The 17262-nt window shown below is 42.8% G+C and overlaps 1 protein-coding gene across 1 annotated transcript in view; it reads left to right on the top strand.

Moving 5' to 3' along the window:
• Positions 1–17262, top strand: part of LOC144683114 (uncharacterized) — a 55273-nt gene that overhangs the window by 3694 nt on the left and 34317 nt on the right. Inside the window, exon 2 of the mRNA XM_078546132.1 lies at positions 13890–14047. Within this exon, the coding sequence (XP_078402258.1) occupies positions 13890–14047 (158 nt within the window). The remainder of the gene's footprint in view (positions 1–13889; positions 14048–17262) is intronic.

Raw genomic sequence — 17262 nt, forward strand, 5'->3', positions numbered from 1 at the left:
TTTGATTGTAGAACTGTTTCCAGGATATATGATAAAAAATACCCTAGGCCAGTTTGTCAGTGATGCTTCACTTTTGACCTTCAGTCCTCAATGGCAAGGAAAATTCATACAGACCAATTATTGGGCAGCTGCATTGCTTGTGGGGGGATCAGAAAATGACAGCTTGCATAGTTGGAGGCATTATTTACACTTTACTACAGTGCTGCTGCCTCAGATATGCCGATTTAAACCATTTCATTCTGAGCACCTTAGGAGGCTGTAGTGTCATCTCATTGATCTTATGCTGTTGTGCTGATGCCAAGCTGGTGAAAGTGCTGTGGTGTAAGAAATCAATTCATTTTTGGAGTGTGAACCTTCTTGTTTTTTTTATTGTTGACCTTTGCTTAGTGTTTATTTTAAGGGTATGCAGGGTTCTATGGCTAGTAACTTTGGTATTGATTGATTAATCCAATATGCACTCTACTTATTTTTTTAACATAATCTGCAAGTGCCCTCCCCCATGGTGAGCTTGGTCACAGGGGTGGGGGCATTTAATCGGGTGAGAGGATGGTGGTGGGGGTGTCAAGAAGGTATAATCATTCTCATAATGTTTTTGGAATTTATTGTACAATTGTGTGTGCGCGTGTGCACGAATGTGTGCATGTGTGTGAGATTTAATTGAATTAGAGGCAGCTAGTCTGGGTGCTTTGATCTAAGAAGAGAGGGTAGGTTTGAAATGTTAGACAAACATGGGAAAGTTTGGAAACATAGGTGTCAAGGGAATATTTGCATTTTGAAATAAACCAGACTACGTTGTTTTCAAAGGAGGGGTGAAATGCGTCATCTAGCCAGGTGAAGTTTCGAAACAGTGTGTTTATTTTTCCAAAAGATTACTGGTAAAACTTAGTGCTATGAGAGGGTTTTATTATCAGGGAGATAAAGTCCAAAGACATAGTGAAACAATGGCTATTTGCATTCAAAGAGGAAGATATATATAAAGAAGGTGCAAGGGCTGTGTATAAGATGGCATTTTTAAGATCTTACAAGTATGAAAAACCTTCAGCATCTATGCCTCAAGCTGCTGTCCTCAAAGGACTGAAGTTAAGAAAACTCACTTGGAAGCCGACTTGTTCAGGGTATCATGTTTCTTTGCCTGGGTCTTTTAAAATCTGTGTGTCTTACTGTTGCCTTAACGAAAGTGTAACTGAGAGTTAGATTGATTAGGGGATTTAGAAATTATCATAGTAGTAATTTGTAGATCTATGTGTGTATTTAAAATCATTTCTCTTATTAATAAATGTTTAATCTAGTTTCATAAAAACCTATAAGCCTTGATGGTCTTATTATTACTGAATTTAGGGCACACATCTTGAAATTTATACAAATTGAAAATTAGTTGTGACAGTTGTTTCAAGTTTCTCTCTGGGATTTGAACAGCTCAGCATTTACCAGCTGCTGTGTCATAACATGGTGACACCACCACCTTCCCGCCCTCATCCCAATTAAGTCTAGGGCGGGAAGGCCTGTTGACAGCTTTCCTGCTCTGCTGCCATTTGAGGCCCTGAAGTGGGCAAATAGTGCCCACTTAAGGACCTCATCTTGCCACTGCTGGTATTAACCCAACAGCGGGCAGGGGTCTCACCATGCAGAAAGCACGACAAGCAAACCCTGGTATGTTTGCCTGTGGGCTCCCTTGGGCGGGGGGATCCCTCTTTCAAGGGTACTCAGTACTTCATTGAAGGACCTGGCATTGGGAAAGGGGCCCAGCTAAGAGCCATCCCTTGCCCTTGCTAGGGGGATGGAGCAGTCCAACAGCATGTCTGCCAATTAAATTTTAGATGATACTCCTTGGATGTTTATCTCTTCAAGAACAATGGAAACTAATACTTCCTTTTCTAAAGTATTTCTGTTTGTTCATTGAAATTATGCTTTTAAAAAGTGTTTCCTTATAGACTGAACACACATGAACAATCAGTTGCATGACTACGATCCTTTTGCAAAGTAGTTAATCAGCTGCTAAAGAAATAAAATGGCTGATTCCATAATGGAATGTGGTGAAGGTATTTCCCAGGGTAAGCATGGCTTTAATCATTTGCTTTATATGGGCAGATTGGTTTATTTGTATGGTATATATTGAGGTGGTCCGGATGGATCCTAATACATAAGTCAATGCCACTTGACCTTCACAGGGAGGGAAAGAGCCACCCCAATCAGGAAATCTATCTACAGCAGTTGGCACAGCTCAGCCACTGTCTCTGAATTAAATCTTCTGACATATACAAGTTGGAGTCTTTTAAACACCGATCCTTCTTCTTCTTAGGCAGTCCCTCAGGATTTAGGATGACTTGCCTCCACTCGGGTTTGATGTGTTCTGAGATGGCTGATAAGCCCAAAGCATGATCTGCAGACTCTGTCACATGCGGGGGCAGTGAAGGGCTTGGTAGATGAGTTGTTTGGAGGTTTGTGCACTCCCTCTGACATGACTTCACTCTGCACGTTCCCAATGAAACCTCTTGATGTGCTCAGTGCCATCCCAAATGAGCCTTCTGCAGACATTTTCCATATCTTGGGAGTCTCTTCTTGACAAAGCGGACATAGACAATGAAATTCATCAATGCTTCCAATGTGTCAGCTCAGCCTTTGGCTGATTGAGGTGCTTAGGTATTAATAGCAGCAAATGTGCCATGTAAGAAGTTTCCTTATAAATTGATCCTCCATATGAAATAGCTAAAAGGACAAAGCTACTTTAACAATAACTTGCATTAATATAGTGCATTTATCATGAGGAGATATTAAGACAGATGACCAATAGTCTGGTCAAAGAGATAGGTTTTAAGGAGCATCTCAAAGGAAGAGAGATAGAGAGGTGGATTAGTTTAGGTTGTTGTTGTTCATATGCCTAACACCAGACTCCCGCAGCAACTGCTCTATTTGAAACTCAGTTGTAGCAAGTGACTCCCAGGAGGACAATGGAATCATTTTGGAGATGTTCTCAAAGCAATCCTTGAAGAGATTGAGCCCCCACTGAGTCAGAGGAGACCCTAGCGTGTGACTGACCAAAATGGAAGGCACCGAACACATCATTTGGGAAGGCACCGAACACATCGAGAGACTTTGTCAGGAACATGCAGGGGCAAAGTCGAGGTGTCAGAGAGAGCTCACAATCCTCCAAATAATCCGTCTACCCGACCCTTCAAGGGGCACATGTTCTGCAAATGGCAGAGTCAGCAGATCACGCGTTGGGCTTATCAGCCATCTCAGTACCCGTCAAGCTGGAGTGGAAGCAGGTCATCCTCGATCTCGAAGGACTGCCTAAGGAGAGGAGGATATGCTAATATTGGGGATTAGTCAGGACAATAGAGAAGTAAGTCATCCTGGATCCTAAGGGACTGTCTAAGGAAGAGAGGGAGATTTTAGGGAGGGAATTCCAGAAATTAGGGGCAGCATTTTTCCCTTGTCGGGTGGGCGCACAGGAGAACAGGAGAAAAATAGTGTGCAATGACATCGGGCGTGTGTCCCAACATCAACGCACAGTCGCGCGACATTTCAGTCGGCGGGAGTCGGCAGTGCACCCGCCAACAATTAAGAGGGCTATTGAGCCTATTAATTACTTAGTTAAATAGAATTTTTCCCTGCCTGTCCAACCTTATGGCTGGCAGGTGGACAAATAGGCCAAGCAGCCTTTGGATTTTTGAGGAAAGGCCATCCACAGGCAGGATGAGGTTTCTGATGTTAATTAAAAATAAAATAGAAATTTTTAGAATTAATTTTCAACATGTCCCTGCTCATGTGTCAGAGTCACATGAGGGGACATCTTTTCCTTTTTTTTGAAAGCTTTATTTTTAAGGTGAAAAACCTTCAGCTCCCTAAGGCAGCGCTGTGCCTTCAGGGAGCTTTCACTGAGCGCACCCACGCGTATGCGCCGGCTTCTGCGCTCGCCCTCCTCCCCTATCCACCCAGCAGCACTGAGGTTATCAGCGCACTTTTCACGTTGGCTGGCTGTCAATTGACCATCCAGCGTGAAATCGCGGTTGGGGCCCAATCGCAGGCAGTGGTCCATTGCATGGCCGCTCCCAGGCCTATCCGCTGCGCCCACCCGATGCAGTAAAAATTCTGCCCTAGGGCCCAGACAGCTGAAAATATGGTTGCCAATGGCTGTATGATTAAAATTGGGGGTGTGTAAGTGGTCTGAATTGAACAAAAGCAGATATCTTGGAGGATTGTAAGGCTGGAGGAAGTTACAGAGGCAGGGACTGGCAAGGCCATGAAAAGATTTGAAAACAAAGATGAGGATTTTAAAATTAAGGTCAGAACAGGTGCCAATGTAAGTAAGAGAGCACAGGGCTGATGGGTGAATGGGACTAGTGTGAGTTAGGATACAGGCAGCAGAGTCTTGGAGGAACTGAAATTTATGGAGAGTGCAAAATTAGAAGCCAGCAAGGAGAGCATTGGAATAGTCAAGTCCAGAAGTAACATAGGCATGAATGAGGGCTTCAGCAGCAGATGAGCTGATGCAGGGGCGAAGATGGATGATATTATGGAGGTTGAAGTCAGTGATCTTAGTGAAGAATTTGTGGTTGGAAGCTCATTTCGGGGTCATATAAGACACCGAGCATTGTGAATGGTTTGGTTCATTCTCTGCCAAGAAGAGGGGTTGATTCGGTGGATAGGAAACACAATTGGTATTGAGACAAAGACAATGACCGCCTTCCCAATAGTTAGCTGGAGGAAATTTCTGCCTGTCCAGTACTGGCCATTCAGAGACAGTGGAAAAACTGAGAGAGGTATTGCTGAATTAGAGCTGAGTGCCATTAGCACCTTATGTTGAAACTGATGTGTTTTCAGGCCATGTTACCAAGGGGCAACATATTGATGAAAAAATGGAGCAGGTGGGGGGTGCAGGGGGAAGCAAGAAGAGATCCTTGGGAGACTCCAGGGGTACCAGCACAGAATCATGAAAGGAAGCCAGTACAGCTGATTCTCTAACTACGACTGGATAGATAGGAATGGAACCAGGCCATCCAGCTGGACGACAGAGAGGATTTGGAGGCTAGTGTGGTTCACTGCATCAAAGGATGCAGTCAGCACAAGTCTCACAGTATCTTCACAGTGCAGAAGGAGGCCATTCAGCCCATCGAGTCTGCACTGGCTCTCTGAAAGAGCATTCCATCTAGTCCCACTCCCCTGCCTTATCCCCATAACCTTGCACATTCTCTCTTTTCAGGTAGCAATCCAATTCCCTTTTGAATATCTTGATCGAACCTGCTTCCACCAACCTTTCAGGAAATTTGTTCCAGACTCCAACCGCCCTCTGGCTGAAAAAAGTTTTCCTCACATCACATTTACTCCTTTTGCCAGTTATTTTGAATCTGCGCCCTCTAGTTCTTGATGTTCTCTTCAGCGGGAACAGTTTCTCAATATTTACCCTGTCCATACCCCTCAGGATCTTGAATACATCTATCAAGTCTCCTCTCAGCCTTCTTTTCTCCAAGGAAACATTCCCAACCTCTACAATCTATCCTCATAGCTACAGTTCTTCATCGTGGGAATCATTCTAGTGAATTTCTTCTGTACTCTCTCAAGTGTGATGCCCAGAACTGGACACAGTACTCCAGATGAGGCCTAAGTAGTGTATTACACAATTTCAACATGACCTCCTTACTCTTGTACTCAATGCCCCTATTAATAAAGCCTAAGATACCAAATGCTTTATTAACTGCTCTCTCAACATGCCCTGCCATCTTCAATGACCTATGTACGTACATACCAAGGTCCCTCTGTTCCTGCACCACCTGTAGAGGCTTTCCCTTTATTTTATACTCTTTTACCATATCTATCTTTCCAAAACAAATCACCTCACTTCTCTGCATCGAACTTCATCTGCCACTTGTCTGCCCAATCCATCAACATCTCCTTAAGTATTGTGGGCAAGGTCTTTGCTCTGACCAGATTGCAGATCCTGCCGTCACACATCTACTCTGAGTCTTAGTGTAGCTTCAGAACTGGCACATTGACAGTTGGCATGATTTTCTCACTTTGGCAGTTAAAGGAGAAATGCCGCTCTACACTGCCTCACAAGGCCTTTTGATCTCATCAGCAGAGACAGTTTTTAAACTGCTGTGGAAAATAGGCTGCCCACCTGGACTCCTGGGCGTAATTTCTTCTTTCCACAAAAACATGCACAGTTTCATTAGTTACAATGGAGCAACATCAGACGCATTCAAGATCAGCAGTGGGTTAAAGCAGGGCTGCGTCCTGGTGCCAATTCTCTTTGGCATATTTTTCTCCATGCTGCTTTTGTACGCTTTTGGTGACTCAAATGAGGGTATCTACCTGCATGCCAGAGCTAACGGCAAGCTGTTCAACATGGCAAGTCTGTGCGCCAAGACCAAGTGCATAACGTCCTGGTCAGTGAGTTGCTGTTTGCTGATGACGATGCATTGGCATCCCATACTGAAGTTCACTTGCAACAGCTTGTAGATCAGTTCTCCTGGGCCTGCAAGGTGTTTGGACTGACAATCTGCATCAGAAAGACTAATGTTATGGGTCAGGACATAAAGACTCCACCTTCGATAAACACAGACAACCTCACTTAGGGGCTCGTTGACAGCTTCACATTCCTTAGATCAACAATTACCAGCAAATGTCCCTTGAAGCTGAAATCAGCACCAGGATTGCCAACACCGCAGTGTCATGTCAAAGCTGAGAAGTTGGGCTGGGGAATCTAGAACATGGGCACAATTTTCGTTTCATTCACAGGATGTGGGCTTCGCTGTCTGGGCCAGCATTTATTGCCCAACCCTAGACATAGGCCAGGATTTTCCCCTTGGTGATTTGGGGGCGGGGCCCACTCGCCGAGGGGAAAATGACACGAGATGACGTCGGGAGGAATCCCCGACGTCATCCCGGTCCCTTTAAATTTTTAGGAAGGCGGGTGGATAGCGAAATCAGCTGTTTGCCCGCTGACCTGTCAATGGCCAATTGAGGCCATTGACAGGCTAGTTAAGATAATTAAAGGCCTGCCCGTCCAAGCTTAAGGCTGGCGGGCAGGCCAGGAGCCCCAGCGGGCTCCAGATTATTCATGAAACTTCATCCACTGGCGGGATGAAGTTTCATGTCTGTTTTTTAAAAATGTAATAAATTTTAAGTGTTTATTATTAACATGTCCCATCTCGTGTGACATTGTCACATGAGGGGGACATGTTAATAATTTTAATATTTTTCTATTTTTAGACTTTACTTACCTCTCACGAATCTCCCTGAGACAGGACTTTGCCTCAGGGAGCAGTGCACTCTTTCGCACGCATGTGTGAAAGAGCGCACTTTGACAGATGGGGAATCCTTCCCCCCACTGCACAGGAAGCGCATAGCTGTCCACCCGCCGCCAAGCCGGTGGGGCCCGCACGCCATCCGAGGGCAAAATTCTGCCCATAGTCTCAGACTAAGGGGCTGATCATTTAGGACTGAAATGAGAAGAAATTTCTTCACTCAAAGGATTGTGAATCTTTGGAATTCTCTAACCAGAGGATTGTAGATGTTCCATCACTGAATATATTTAAGGCTGAGATAGAATTTTGGTCTCTCAGGGAGTCAAGGGATAATGGGAGCAGGCAGGAAAGTGGAACTGAGGTAGAAGCCATGATAGTAGTATTGAATGGTGAGGCAGGCTCAATGGACCATATGGTCTACTGGTCCTAATTTTTATGCTCTTATCATGGAGGGTGAGTTTACCACGGTCACAGGCATAAAGGATGTAATTTGTGACTTTGACTAGGGCTATTTCAGTACTACGGTAGGAGCAGAAACCTGACTGGAGTGGTTCAAAAAAGCATTTATCTGTCTTGAATTTGTCTTATATGGGCAATGTGAACTATGGGAGCACAACTCTTCTGAAGTCATGAAATTTGGCATGGTACCTCAAATGTTCTGTGGAAAATTATAGTTCATGTGCTGCTGGCACAAATGAAGTGTAATTTGCAGAATGCAGCTTGTCAGCACTGAATAATGCTATGTTATTGCCTTTGAACTTCACCGGATTTAATTTCACCGGTTTTAATTCATCAATTGGTGGCTGTGCTTTCAGTTACCAAACCCCTAAAACCTGGGATTCCTTCCCTAAACCTCTCTATCTCTCTTCACCTTTAAGATTCCCTTTAAAACCTGCCTGTTTGACTAATCTTTTGGTAATCTGCCCTAGTATCCCCTGATTGGCTAATTGTCAAATTTTGCTTGATAACGCTTCCATGAAGCACCTTGGGACATTCCATGATGTTAAAGACACTACATAAATTGTTGATGTTGTTGGATTGTCTCAGGACAGAGGGAAATTTGAATCCTTCTCATTCTGTTCTTCATTGTGTTAATTAATTTGCTTTTGTGTAATATCTGGAAAAAGTATAGTTCATGTGGTGGAATTTGGTGGCATTAATCATTAAATCCAGGAGATTTCTTTCAGAAGAATGAGTGAAGAATTAAGTTTTTTTCACTTTCCATCGTCTGGGTGTGGACGTTATCACCTTCTTGTCTTTTGTCTTTTTTGTTTAGTCCAAGTCTCCTTTTATATTCTGCCTTGTACACTTTATTTGTATAATCTTAGTGTCCAGGGTATTGATTACCATGAGAACGATTTTCTCAATTTAAAATGTTTCGAACACAAGTTCAGCATGATTGACTGAAAAATTAGCAAATGAGCACTGTTCTATGTGACAGAAGTGTCATTTTGCCAATTTCTACCTGTAAATCATATTATGTAAAAAGCAATGTTTGCATTTGAGAAAATGGCAGCAAAGAGAAAAGAACATCAATCTTGCTGGTCACAGCACAAAACTCAGTCAGAATTCTGGGCGGGATGTACAGAATAGTCTTTATCTTGTGGGTATTTGCCCCTGTTAATCCTGCAATGCTGTAAATGTGCCACTAAGTTAATCAGAGACAGCTTGTGTAGCAAGAACATAAGAAATAGGAGCAGGAGTAGGCCATTCGGCCCCTCAAGCTTGCCCCGCCATTCAATAAGATCATGGCTGATCTGCCCCAGGCCTCAGTTCCTCTTTCATGCCAGCTCCTCAAAGCCCTCAACACCCCGATATTTCAAAAATCTATCTGCCTCCTCTTTAAACACTTTCAGTGACCTAGCCTCCTCAACTTTCTGGGGTAGAGAATTCCAGACATTCACTACCCTCTGAAAGAAGAAATTCCTTCGCATCTCAGTTTTAAATGAGTGCCCCCTTATTCTGTAACTATGTCCCCTAGTTCGGATTCCCCCCACTAGTGGAAACATCTTCTCAACATCTACCCTGTCAAGCTCCCTCAGAATCTTGTACGTTTCAATAAGATCACCCCTCAATCTTCTAAACTCTATTGAATAAAGGCCTAACCTGCTTAACCATTCTAGATATGTCAACTCATTCATCCCAGGAATCAGCCTAGTGAATCTCTTTTGAACTACCTCCAATGCCAGTATATCCTTTCTTAAATACAGGGACCAAAACCGTACACAGTGCTCCACCAACACCCTGTACAGTTGTAACAAGACTTCCCTATTTTTAAACTCCAGCCCCTTAGCAATACAGGTCAAAATTCCATTTGCCTTCTTAATTACTTGCTGCACCTGCATGCTAACCTTTTGTGTTTCATGCACAAGAACACCCAGATCCCTCTGTGCTGCCTTTTGATTTTTCCTACCAAAGTGCATGACCTCACACTTTCCTACATTAAACTCCATCTGCCAAGTTTTTGCCCACTCACTCAACCTGTATGTATATCCCCTTGTAAATTCCTTCTGTCCTCATCACAACAAGCCCTCCCACCTATTTTTGTATCATCAGCAAATCTGGATTCATTACACTCTGCCCCCTCCTCCAAGTTATTAATATAGATAGTAAATAATTGAGGCCCTAGGACTGATCCTTGTGGCACTCCACTAGTTATGTCTTTCCAACCTGAAAAAGACCCATTAACCCCGACTCTGTCTTCTGTGTGTTAACCAATCCTCAATACATACTAATACATTACCCCCAATACCGTGAGCTTCTATCTTGTGCAATAGCCTTTTTTGTGGCATCTAATCGAATACCTTCTGGAAATCCAAATACACTACATCTACCAGTCCCCCTTTATCAATTCTGCTTGTTATATCCTCAAAGAACCCTCGCAACTTTTTCAAACATGATTTCCCTTTCACAAAACCACGTTGATTCTGTTTGATTGCGTTAAGCTTTTCTGAATGTCCTGCTATTTCTTCCTTAATTACGGATTCTGGCATTTTCCCAATGACAGATGTTAGGCTGACTGGCCTATAGTTTCCTGCTTTTAGCAAATTAATGAAGGAGGTGCGGACATGGAAGAATATATATAATCAATAGCCCGTACCTTGTAGGGTAGATTTACATCTAATTATTGCACACACAATCACAGGCGGTAACAGAAAGTCAGGTATGGACCAGTTAAACTGGATTGCCATCCATTCCTTTGTTTCCAGCATCATTCCTGTGGCATGAGACAGTAATTGACATGGTAACATCCTACACTTTCTTTCCATCACCAGTGTCTGTTTTATGCTGGAAGTTTATCAGCCTGCATAAAACAGGCAACCAGCATTGCTTAAATTGAAAACAGAAGTGCATTTAAAGGGCAACTGAAAGTATAGTGAAAAATGTGGTAAAATCCTAATACCTACCATTACTGAATGTTGGGCTCTTATTTTTGCCCCACTCCCACCCTAAAGAGCCACATCGCTAATTGTTTACCAGAAGGGAAGTACTGCTTTCAATTCCTAATTGTCATTAAACAGGCCTTACCAAATGTAGCTGCTACATTTTGAAATTTAGCTTTATTTACAGAGTCCTCACTTCACACTGGAGTAATCCCTGGAGCAGAGCTAAATAAACATGAGCTGTATATTTACACTTGACTCTGGGAACTCCTTACTTCCCTCTGTGTCTGGAAATGAGAATTGGTTTGAAATACGCAGGTTCAAATTTGTTACCTTGACATCTGTGCATAAACTATGGCTGGTAACAAAATAATTCCGATCAGCATTTCATCTTTTTGAGGTATGAATCTTGCTTCTGACTGCACTGTGAGGCAAGGAAAAATTTGGTTGTGGTATATGGGCGATAGTGAGAGTCTTAGCAATGGGAATGACAACAAATGCTGGCCTTGCCAGTGATGCCAACATCCCATGAAAGAATAAAAAAAACTGCAAAACATATTATTTTCTTCATGCTACTTCACTTAGTTTTCCTACAGCTCATTGCTAACTTCATCTCGTGTCTGGAAATGTCTGTTAACTTTCACATCATGCCAGTAAAGCCCACCATTAGCAGTAAAATGTAAAGCCCCAAGTGATGAAATGCAGCTGTTTTAACCTAAGGTGGAAAGGGATAACTTTTTAAAACTCTAGCAGCATTCCATTGTGCCCATGCTGCCCAGACCCACCCTTCCCATCTCCTACAGCTCTGCAACCCTTCGAGATATCTGAGCTCCTCTAATTCTGACATTGTGAGCATCCCCAATTTTAATCACTGCATCATGGTGGCCACACCTTTATTTGGTTAGGCACCAATCTCCACCTCTCCCCCTCTTTACCTCACTTTCCTCCTTTAAGACACTCCTTAAAACCTCCTCTTGGACCAAGCTTTTGGTCAACTGGTCTCATATCTCCTTATATGGTTTGGTGTCGTACTTTGTTTTATAATGCTCCTGTGGAGTCCCTTGGGATGTTTTATTAATTAAACACACTATATAAATATATGTTGTTGTTTTTGTTAGCTGCTGACTATCCCAGAATTTCTGATTCCCTCTTGTATTTTCACATGTCTTGAGACTGGCCACCATTTCCCATTGATTATCCTTAATTTTTGAGTGAAAAGTCACCCAGTGGCATATTAACATGGCCTTTCCACTGCTATTCTCTGACAGATTGATCAGTGCTGGATTTCTTCACTGCCTGGGTGTTAATTCCTTCCTGCATGTTTGAAATGGAAGACCCAGTAAGAAGTACAAAATAGTTGTAAATCATAACTAATGAACTTCTGTTTGAATTTATGATGCACAGTAAGTGAATAATTTGAGTTTAAACTCATAAAAGCCTTGTGCTGAAAGGTTAGTATGCAGGTACTGCAAGTAATTAGGAAAGCTAATAGAATGTTATTTATTGTGAGGGAAATTGAATACAAGAGTAGGGAGGTTCTGCTTCAGTTATACAGGGCATTGGTGAGACCACGTCTGGAGTACTGTGTACAGTATTGGTTTCCTGATTTAAGGAAGCATGTAAATGCGTTGGAAGCAGTTCAGAGAAGGTTTACTAGACTAATACCTGGGCTTGACAAGGTCGATGTGGAAAGGATGTTTCCTCTTGTGGACCTTGACATGGTCTTGTGGGAGAGTCTAGAACTAGGTGTCATTGTTTAAAAATAAGGGTTCGCCAATTTAAGACTGAGCTGAGGAGAATTTTTTTCTCCCAGAGGGTCATTAGCCTTTGGAACTGTCATCCTCAAAAGGCGGTGGCAGCAGAATCTTTGAATATTTTTAAGGCAGAGGTAGATATATTTTTGATAAGCAAGGGGGTGAAAGGTTATTGGGGGTAGGCAGGAATGTGAAGGTGAGGTTAAAATCAGATCATCCATGGTCTTATTGAATGTCGGAGAAGGCTCGAAGAGCCGTGTGGCCTACTCCTGCTCCTAATTTGTATGTTCATAAGTTTCATGCAGGTAATAGAAAAGCTAAATTTTTTTGTTCTGTATTATTATAAACCTATGGTGTTACAGTGTATTATAACTGTGCTGGGACAAGCAAATGCAATGGCCTGTCATGGTTTGGGTGTGATTATATTAGCCTTAGAGTACTGATATGTCACTCTGATAGTGGAGGAACTGCCCATAATTCTGATATGGAAAATATCCTGCAGATATTTGAAAGAATTGTGGCCACAACTGTTTCTTCCCCTCTCTTCCCTTTGCCGTCACCAAAAAATTGTCATCTCGACTATGGTCTACTACTAAATAGAACAGAAGCCCTGAAAATCATTTGAAAATCAACATATCAGTTTTCTGATACTATCTGGATGTTAGTAATAGTGAAACGTGGCTATTCTCTAATGTCCTACATCCACAGAAATTTTCCCCCCGTCGAGGGGGAAGTGCAGGAGCGGGTGCGCGGAGGCACGCCTCCAATCTCTGGCCCGCCCAGCGTGACGTCTGCACGGAAGCACTGTGCGCTCCCTGTGCGGGCAGGGGGATGATTCTCCCAGCCGAGAGTGCGCTCTTTCGCGCGTGCACACAAAAGAGCGCACTCATCTCCCTGAGGCAAAGTGCTGCTTCAGGGAGATCGGCTCCACATTAAAAATCTGAAAAATAGAAAAGAAAATTCCCTGACATGTCCCCTCATGTGACACTGTCACATGAGTTGGGGCATGTCCATAACTTTTAAATACACTTTAATTACATTTTTAAAAACCTACATGAAACCTCATCCCGCCCGTGGATGAGGTTTCAGGCTTTTTCTAATCCCCGCCAGGGCTCCTGGCCTGCCCGCCAACCTTAAGGTTGGATGGGCAGGTCCATTAATTAGTTTAATGACTCTGTCAATGGCCTCAATTGGCCATTGATAGGTCGGCGGGCGCACGGCTGATTCTGCTGAGCCCCCGCCTACCTGAAAATTTAAATTGGGGGGGGGTGACGTCGGGAGTTCCACCTGACGTCATCCGTGTCATTTTATGCTTTGGCGAGCAGGCCCTGCCCTCTGCTCACCAACCGGAAAATCCTGCCATGAAGGAAAAAAACATTGAAACACATAATGATGGTGTCATGAACGATAGAAATTTTTCACATTTCTGGAAAGAACATTTAGCTTAAGTGGTTGGTGCAACTGTTTTCTCTGTAACACTACTAACAGTTGGTTTTATTTTTTAGGGAAGTCAAGAAGGCAAGTCAAGACAAATCATGGTTGAAAGGTGTAACAGGTCAATGGTTTGAAGAAATAAGGAAAGCAAAATTTAAAGATCAGACTGACTTAACCAAGATACTTAAAGTGCCCCATACCTGGAGTTTGATGAAGAAAAACAGGACAGGTTAGTAAATAATTTGTTATTAACAAAACTTGATCGAGACCGAGAATAGTCTATGATTTTGTCTCAGCATGGACATTTAATACAGCTAACATTTTCAATATTTGACAGTAATTGAAAACTGAGTTTTTCAACCTTAATAAACTAGATTGTTCATTAAAAACATTTGTCATTTTCTCTATAACAGAATACGTACAGGAATTATTACAGTTTGTTTTTCATAAGGAAGGAACTTTCTATATAGCAACTGTCACATCTATCAGAAGAGTCTTAGCTTGTTTTGCGTAGAATTGGAAATACAGCTGAGAATATTTACTCTTTCACTTTTGGTGGCAAAATCACAAAGCTGAGTATAAGGGATATGTTTACAGTTTTGGCACAAATCACAACAGAGGAAACATTAACCCAGTTTTTCTTCTGCTCTCCTTTAAAAAAGTATGTTATGAAAGCTGATGTGACGATGCCAGTTACTGAGAATTCTCACATATTGTTATTTGATTGAAGGCAAATTTAAAGTGGAAAGAAAGGATTGTTTATTTATATAAAATGTAGATAGCAAGAAACATTTTCCACTGGTTGGGAAGTTTAGAACAAGAGCACATGGGTCTCAAAATTGGAGTCAGACTTTCAGGAGTGAAGTTAGAAAACACACCGACACTCTCAAAGGATATAATAGAAGTTTAGAATTCTCTTCCACAAGTGGCAGTTAATGCTAAATTAATGGTAAATTTTAAATCTGAGATTGATAGATGTTTGTTAACCATTAAGTATTAAGGGATATGGGATAAAGGTAGGTGCATGGAGTTGGGTCACAGATCAACATGATCTCTCTGAATGGCGCAACAGGTCCAAGGGACTAAATGCCCTAAACCTGTTCCTATGTCTGATATGTGGCGATGTGAGGCAAAACGTCTTGTACACATGGAATGGTTGGAATGCAGATTCAATTATGGCTTTCAGAAGGGAATTGGATAGTTACCTGAAGAAAAACATTTGCAGGGCCATAGGGAAAAGGCAGGGGATTAAGGAATAGTTGCTCTTGCAGGGAGCCAACACGGACACGATGGACCAAGTAGCCTCCTTCTCTACTTTAACTGTGGTGTTTGCTGTGTGCAATTTGGCTACTGCATTTCATACGTTTCAAAAGTATTTCATTAGCTGTAAGGTACTTTGAGACGTACGGCGGTCATGTATATATGTAAGTCTTTCTTTCTTTAACCATTCTATGATTCCTAATTTGTGTTAGTTTCTCATCCACCGTTCGCCCATCAATCTGTTGCTTCCTGCACCGTCTTATCTCCACACTCCTTCAGTCAGACTTGTTCTTCGGAACCTATAATTTAAACTGCAAACTTGACTTTGCTTTAAAACCCAGGGAACAAGGAAGCTGCAAGGAACTGTTTTCTTGCCCTGCAAGTCCTGAACTATCACAACTGTAGTTGGCATTTGTGGACAAAAATAATGGCCATCCTTCTTGTTTGACTATTGCTCGGCATAAACTGTTAATTCCCTGCCTGAAATTTCAAAGGAACATGAGAAGAAATGAAAACTACCCTGGATGGTTAATGTGATCTGTAGCTAGTCTGTGTGCTGGCTTCCATGCCTCCACTATAGTGGCCAATCTGATATTAACACCTCACATGAGATGTTGCAGACCCATCGGCTTGTTCCTGCTTCTCCATTGTCCCAACTAATCCCAATATTAACATATCCTCCTCTCCTTAGGCAGCCCCTTGGGATTGAGGATAACTTTCTTCCACTCCAGTTTGAGGGGTACTGAGATGGTTGATAAGCCCAATGCAAAATCCGCAGACTCTGCCACATGCAGGACAACTGGTGTTTGGTGGGTTGAGTAGATGGGTTGTTTGGAAGTTTGTGTGCTCCCTTCGATGTCTCAACTTCACCTCTGCATGTTCCTAACAAAGTTTTGTATTCTATGCCTCCTGGATGAACCTTCTTGGTCAGTCACAAGCCAAGGTCTCTCATAAGTCGGCGGGGATGTTTGATCTCTTCCGGGAGGCTTTGAGGACATCCCTGAAGCACTTCTGCTGTTCTCCCGGGAGTCTCTTGCTTCCACTGAGTATCGGGTAGAGCAGTTGCCTTGGGAGTTTGATGTCAGGCATATGAATGACATGTCCTGCCCAGCGGAACTGGTTTTGAATGATTATCGCCTCGATGCTGGGCAAGTTGGCTTGGGAGAGGATGCTGCTGTTGGACCGCCTTTCTTGCCACTGGATTTGGAACCAGCTCCACTGGGTTGGACACGTAGTTTGTATGCCTGCACACCAGACTCATGAAGCAACTGCTCCTCAAAGCACTGGAGAAGTACCATCAGTGGTACCTTTGCAAGATCCTCCATATCCAATTACAGGCTGAGCATGGGGTACATGGGAACATGTCTGGCACTTGATTGGCAAGGGTGCAATATTCGAGGAAAGCTGAATGTCTATCTCTAAATGATGATGCACTTCAGAGGCCATGAGGCCAGGTCATGCGTGTTGATCTTACTTGTGTCTACACATAAGATGAATTCAGAAGCAGGAAAATGAATTGAGTCCAAATATGAATAAAATTGAATATTTAAAAACTATGGGACAAGGTTGATTTCTAACTGTTCCCGCCAGGCAGGAAACAGGCGGTCAATCTAATCTTATCAGTTTCCCATTGTTACGTTAAAAAATTTCTTTAAATTTGAAGGTATTCCTACCCATTCTGACTCAATCAGAGAGGCAAAAAATATTATATGCAATGAGAGGAATCTTTTAAAGTTGCTTGATGAGATGACAGCACTATTCAATTAAAGTTTGTCAACTAATGCTGAGGGGTTGGTTCTCACTATACTTAATGCCTTCAATTTCAACTCCCTTGCCCCATCTATCAGAACCGTGGTGTGGGAGGAGGGGCTAGTTAAAATGAGGACAGTCCTTATCCCCTCTGATCCTCTGGCCTTCTCGCCTTGCCTTGATGTTAACCTGCTGTTTAGAGCGGGCGTGCAGGAAGACAGCAGGATCCCTTTAAATATGCAGGTCAGTGTCCAATGCTGCAGTAGTTGGAGACCTTAGTGGGGCAGTGAAGATTTCCCCATCAGGTCAGAACTGCTGGGTGGACTATTATGGGCCCAATAAGAGCTAGACAGGTGAGTAATTGAATTTAATTTTAGGTTTCCTTGTGGAAGAAGAGAGACAGGAATGCTCCTCAGGGCCTCAAGTCATCCTCTC

This window comes from Cetorhinus maximus, chromosome 7 (assembly GCF_964194155.1).
Source record: "Cetorhinus maximus chromosome 7, sCetMax3.hap1.1, whole genome shotgun sequence".
NCBI lineage: Eukaryota > Metazoa > Chordata > Chondrichthyes > Lamniformes > Cetorhinidae > Cetorhinus > Cetorhinus maximus.